Source organism: Carlito syrichta, unplaced genomic scaffold (genome assembly GCF_000164805.1).
Source record: "Carlito syrichta isolate Samal-C Ts95f unplaced genomic scaffold, Tarsius_syrichta-2.0.1 Scaffold240482, whole genome shotgun sequence".
In the NCBI taxonomy this organism is placed as follows: domain Eukaryota; kingdom Metazoa; phylum Chordata; class Mammalia; order Primates; family Tarsiidae; genus Carlito; species Carlito syrichta.
Window position 1 is genome coordinate 15,709 of NW_007184578.1, and position 5,799 is coordinate 21,507.

General features: G+C 58.6%; 1 protein-coding gene across 3 annotated transcripts in view; it reads left to right on the plus strand.

Moving 5' to 3' along the window:
* TNK2 (tyrosine kinase non receptor 2) overlaps positions 1–5,799 on the plus strand; it is a 40,605-nt gene that overhangs the window by 9,932 nt on the left and 24,874 nt on the right. Inside the window, exon 2 of one of the 3 annotated variants that reach the window (XM_008051868.2) lies at positions 1,379–1,518. The exons of the other annotated variants lie outside the window; for them this stretch is intronic. Within the exon in view, the coding sequence (XP_008050059.2) occupies positions 1,456–1,518 (63 nt within the window). The 5' untranslated portion in view covers positions 1,379–1,455. The remainder of the gene's footprint in view (positions 1–1,378; positions 1,519–5,799) is intronic. 3 annotated transcript variants of the gene reach the window in all.

The window sequence follows — 5,799 nt, forward strand, 5'->3', positions numbered from 1 at the left end:
CACTCCAGTCTGGGCGACAGAGTGAGACTCCAACTCAAAAAAAAAAAAAAATTAGTGTGTCTAGGGAAGGGCAGGCATTTGACTTGGTTGGGCCACAGAGACATTTGAAGGGAATGGTAAGTGATGGTGGTGGAGAAATAGGCACGGACTGGATCCTGCAGGGCCTTGTGTGCCAGCAGGGGATTTGACCTAGTGAGGAGGGAAGGATGTAAGCAGGGGCGAGACGTCGGGTCTGTGTTCAGGTGACAATAATAACGAGGCAGCCGTATGCCAGGTGCTGTGCTGAGTGTGCTACTCAGCATCCCAGTGACTCTCCATAACAGCTCTGTGAAGAGGATTCTGTGTATCTGCACTTTACAGATGAGGAGACTGAGCCTTAGAGGTTAAGCGAGTTGCCCAAAAGCTGCTCGGTTGGAAAGTGACGGAGTCAAGACTTCAGGTCAGGTCTGTCTTACTCCTGGTCGCAGTGGCATTGATGAACGGAACACTGGGGAGGTTGAAGTAACACGAATGGCGTGCCTGGAGGAGGAGGGGGCAGAGGGAGGAAGAGGCATGGTGGGGGGTGGGACTGGTTTCTTTGTTTGTTTGTTTGTTTGTTTGTTTTTGTGAGTTGGAGTCTCCCTCTGTCGCCCAGACTGGAGTGCAGTGGCCGCTCCGGGCCACCACAGCCTCGACCTGCTGGGCTCTGGCCATCCTTCCGCCTCAGCCTTCCAAGTGGCTGGAACTACAGGTGCACGCTACCACACCCGGCTGATTTTTGATTTACTGTAGAGATGAGGTCTTGCCAAGTTGCCCAGGTGGGTCTCGAACCCGCGGGCTCAGGCAATCCACTCACCTCAGCCTCCCAAGGCGCGGGATTACAGGCTGAGCCCGACTGGGATTGGTTTCTAGCTTGTGTGGCGGGTGTTGGCTTGTGATGTCTCCAGTCAGGATGCTGGAGAACACTTTGGCAGAGTCTAGGGGCGCTGCTGAGCTCCATTTGGATATGCACCACAAGATGCATCTTGTGGTGCCCTGCAGCCTCCCAGAGGAGCTGCCCTGCAAATGTCTAGAAGTGTGGGCCTAGAGCCACAGGCACTTGGGAATGGAGACAGGAGAGGAACCTGACCCCTAGGGAACAGAGCATCCTTTGAGAAGAGAAGGAAGTGAGAGTCTTAGGAAATACCAGCGGTTAAGAAGGATCCAAGGGTCCAGGGCTGGACTCAGTCCATGGGCCCAGCACCACCAGCAAACACAGCCTCAGCCTTGCCTGCCCTCAGAATCTCAGCTGCCAACCTCTCCTAGGAGGGAGTGGACCCATGTCCTGGAGTTGGAGAGGGTGTAGACAGCTATGGTGTGTGTCTGAATCACTTCCCTCTCTTTCTTGGCCCCTGGCCAGCCTCCTCCCCAGACCAGTGTGATGTCAGACCCGGCTGACCTGAAAGTGTGGGGTTGCCTGATGCAGTTCCCTCCGGGATGAGGTTCCAAGGGGAGCCAGCCCGGCCTTGGGCCAGAAGCCTGGGTCCTGTGCACACAGGGGTGAGTTGAGGCTGACTGGACTTGGTGGGGCTGACTTGTGGGGGCAAGACAGTTCTCTGTCTGGGGAGGAGCTATAAGTCCCCTTCTCTTCCCCAGTGTGTTGTTTTTCCTCTAGGGCTTGGAGAAGAGGGCCAGCTTGGAGGTGGGACTGGCATATATTCCCAAGAATACGGTAGACTGTTTTGGAAAAATCCTCCTGGCCGGAAATCGCATGTCATGTCTGCTCCTTGGTGTGGATATGTCACCACTGATGTGGTTGGAGAGGCTAGGGAGAGGGGAATGGATGACGGAGGTAGGCAGGTCCCCAGCCTCTGACTCCCTTTAGCGACATGGTGTGAGAGAGACAGAGAGGTGAAGACAGAGGGTGTACATGTACGGCAGGTTCTCCAGATCCTAGAGGTGCTTTGGACCCTGTGGATGCCTTACAATAGGATGGAATTGGGAGACAGGAGATTGATGGGGGATAAGGCAGAGCAAAAGCAGAAGGGAGGAGTGGTTTCCATCAGACCCTTCATCTAACTCCAGCAGAAAGGGATGGGCCTGGCACTTTCAGCCTTGCTTCTACAGCCTCCTGACTTCGGGTTCTTGTACCCACTCCCAAAACTAGTTTGTGACTTTAGCTGCGGTTAGATGTTGAGGAGCTTCTGCCTAGAATAAACCCCAGGCGTCCTGGACCCCCAGTCTGGCAGAGTTGTCCCCCTGTCCCAATGTGCTTCAAGGTGGGGAAAGGGCTGTGTGAGCAGCCTGGGCCTTTTGGGAACTCCCCTAGTGCACTCCTGGGGTCTCCTTCCTCAGCCTTGAAGCTGAGTGGGGAGGGGTGGCTCAACTCTCTTCCTCCTCTGCCCCAACCCGGGGAGGGGTGAGGGTGCCCTGAGCTCAGCTCTAAATACCTGGTACTGAGGAGTCAGTGGATGCTCCAGATGCCATCTGAATGAGAGGGTGTGTGTGGCGCCTTGGGGCCCTGGGGGCTGGAAGGAGAGGAGGAGCCTCTGCAATGGGACTTCCTGCGCCAGCCATGGCCTCACCCCAGGCTGCGTGAGGCACCCCTGCGTGGGCACGTGTTGGAGCGGCTTCTCCAGCGGGAGTCTGGGCACCGACTCACTCCTCTGAAGTCAGAGGTCAGCCCCAGTGTCCTGGCCTGCCCAGCGCTCCTAGGCGCACAGCTCGTGCCGTCTTGGCGTGGCGGCAGGGAGACGTCGAGGCCAGCCGGGCGGCTGAGAGGGGCGCGGGGCTGCGGTCTCGCTCGGTGCGGGAGCGGGAGGCGTGGCTTCGCGGCTGGGTGAGAAGTGCCGGGGAGGCGAGCTGAGCCGCTGAGTGCCAGCTCAGCTGCGGGAGCCCGGCAGGTGGGCGCCTTGCCTTCTCGGAGTGGGAGTGGGGGCGGGGGCGGGATAGGCTTCACGCCCTGGGATGTCTAGAAGGAGGGGCTTAGGTCGAGTCGGACTGCAGGCTCCTCTTGTGGGCTTCTTGGATGGACCCTTATCGTGGAACACAGCGGGGCGGGGAGCTCTTGGATCCCCGAGGCACTAGTCGGTGGCTCTGGAGCTCCGGGGTTCCGGAGGCCGGCCGAGGGCTGCGTGGAGCTGTGGTCAGCGAAGGTGGAGCCCCGGCTCTCGGGTCAGCGGGGGCTGGCCCTGCTCCCTTGCTGGGAGACGGGGGGAGCTGCGCTGCGGAGGCGGAATGGAGGCTGGGGACCGCGTTGGGGGAGGGGCCGGCCGCAGGCCCGGCAGGGGCAGAGGCTGCGACCACCGGGCTGGCAGCCGGTGGCAGATGAGACTGTGGGGTGCGGGGGTTCTGTATTGGGGCCTCCCCGGGGCGGAGGCGCGCGTAGCTCCTCTCCTCCTGGAGGATGCTGGAGGCCCGGCCCCGCAGGACGCAGCGAGTGACGCTGCCGGTGCCGCTGGAGGGCGGGGGCTGGGGCGGCCGCTGCCTCCCTCCGGATTTAACACACCGGGAGTTTGGGCTCCATGGGGGAGAGACCCGCTTACCGGCGCCTGGCTAGGGGTGAGGAGGGACCGCAGGTAATGGGGGAAGGTAGGGGACAGCCATTACCCGGGGCCCAGACCCCATCGTCTGTAGATGAGCCGAGGGCCTAGCCCTGCCCCCAGCTGCAGCCACTCGGGATTCAGGGGAGGCCGTGCTCCCGGCCCAGGGGCAGTTCCTGGGGGCTAGGAGGCTGGGTCAACAGTGGGGTGTTTGTGTGTGGGTGTGGTGGTGGTGGGGTCAGGGATGTCGGTGGTAGTGAATTAGTGATGCTGTCAACTGCCTCTGTGCGTGGGTCCCCAGGGACCCAAATAAACCGCCCTTTGGGCTTTCTTCAGTGTCCCATGGGAGCCCAGGAAGCACTGCTAGGATTTGGCCTCAGGCTTTTGTGAGGATGGAGTGTCTGTGACCTGGACGTTCTGTTTTACTAGCCTTTTGAATATGCATATTGAGCCAAACTGTTTGCTTTGGAAAATATGGTCACTGTATTTATAAGGACACTTCGCTTCTCGGAGAGCAAGCACTTTCTCTCCTGACCGGCAGAGGGCAGTAGCTGACAGGAGAAAGGACAGTCTGGGAGAGTTGGGGCAAAAAGATCGGGGCTGTGTTCCCAGGCTGGGAGAAAGGGGTCCGAGAACCAACCTGGCTCTGCCCCCCCAGTAGACTTTTCTTCTCCCCACAGACTCCCAGTGCTGGGTGGCTGGGCAAGCTGCTAAGGCTTGTTATTACTGGACCTTCAGGCATGGGTCAGGCTTGGGGTTCTGGTGGCTTTGGGGCACAGCTTTCTGGAGTGGCTAGAGGTTTTTTTTGTTTTTGTTTTTTTCTTTCTTAAAGCCTACAGCACTGGGTATCCCCTGGTGGTTTCCCATCCAGGTATTAACCAGGCACAACCCTGCTTACCTTCTGAGATCGGATGTCATTGGGTACATTCAGAATGATTTGGCAAAAACAAAAGAATGATATGGCTATAGATTGGCTAGAGTTTTTAATCTGGCCATGATGGACCAGCTGACCCATATGGAGTAGATGGAGTTGTCCCCTGACCTCAGGTCCCTGGGTCTCCCTCCAGGTGGAGCTGTAGATGGTAGACTGTAGGCTTCTCTGATCTGTAGATTGCTAGATAGAGCTTGGGGAAAAGTCAGCTCCAGTGTAACTGAGGCCTGACCTCGTCTTGTCCATTAGCTCTGACCTCAGCCCTTGGACTGGTTATTCACTCTGACTGAGGGGCTGCTGCACCTGTCTCCCTCCACAAGCTTTGGGCAATGGATAATGGAGGATGGGTGAGAAGGACTGATGCTGGGGGTGTCCTCCTATCCCCTGGGGTCAGACCAGAAAATGCCTGTCCCTTCAGGCATCCCCAGGAAGGTCAAGCACTGGGTTAGGCCTTGGAAAGGGAGCCTGGGATGCTGACTCCCCAAAACTGTCTCACACCAGCTGCCTAGCCCTCCAGCCAACTGAGGCCCCCTGAGCTGGTAGCCAGCTGGACGGGGACAACAGAGCAGTGTGCAAGAAACAGGGGCTCCCTAGGCATGATTGGTGGGGGAGCTGGAGAGGACTTCCTGCAGCTGTCAGGTGTGTCTGGGGGCTGTAGTGAGGGGGGTGTAAGAGCAGCTGGCGCCCTTTGAGGAGGGGCAGAGGGATCATTTGTCAGTTCTAGGAACGTGGGGGGCCCACTGGGGCTTGATGGAGTGTCTCCAGTCCCCTTCAACTGAGGCTGCTGTCTGCGTGTGTGGGTGATGTACAAGAGACATCCTATCGCCTGGATCGACTTTGGGGTGGGGGCATCCCAGCAAGGGTGTCAAGTAATATTTGTTTTGAGGGGCTTTGGGACCTTGGCCACCTGATCTGGGTAGGAAGCACCCTGGGTGTTGTGGACAGCAGACAAGGCAACCCCAGGGGAGGGGTGGAGATCCTCACCCCCACCCCACCCTTGCTCTTGGCTGGACTGCCCCACTTTGGCAGGCTGCCTGCCTCCTATTTCCGTCGGGCACCAGGGTAACAGGGCCACTTTAGGGTCTGAGCCAGGAGACGCCCAGCCAAGGCTGGTTCTGGGGGATGGGGGAGGATCTCTGAGGAGTCTGTCTGCAGGGTCTGGGAAAGACTCTACAGGGTTCAAGCCCCCAGCTTAGGTTGTGCTCTGGTCCCCACATCCTCAGATAAGCCCATATGGGAGCCTGCAGCCCCTCTTGGTACATCCTGTTTGATTCATATAGCCCCCACCCTAAAATCCCAGGAGCTGTCTGCAACTGTGAGGACTGGGGTAGAAGCCAGAGACAGGGGGCCTTGTGTATGGGGAGGCGG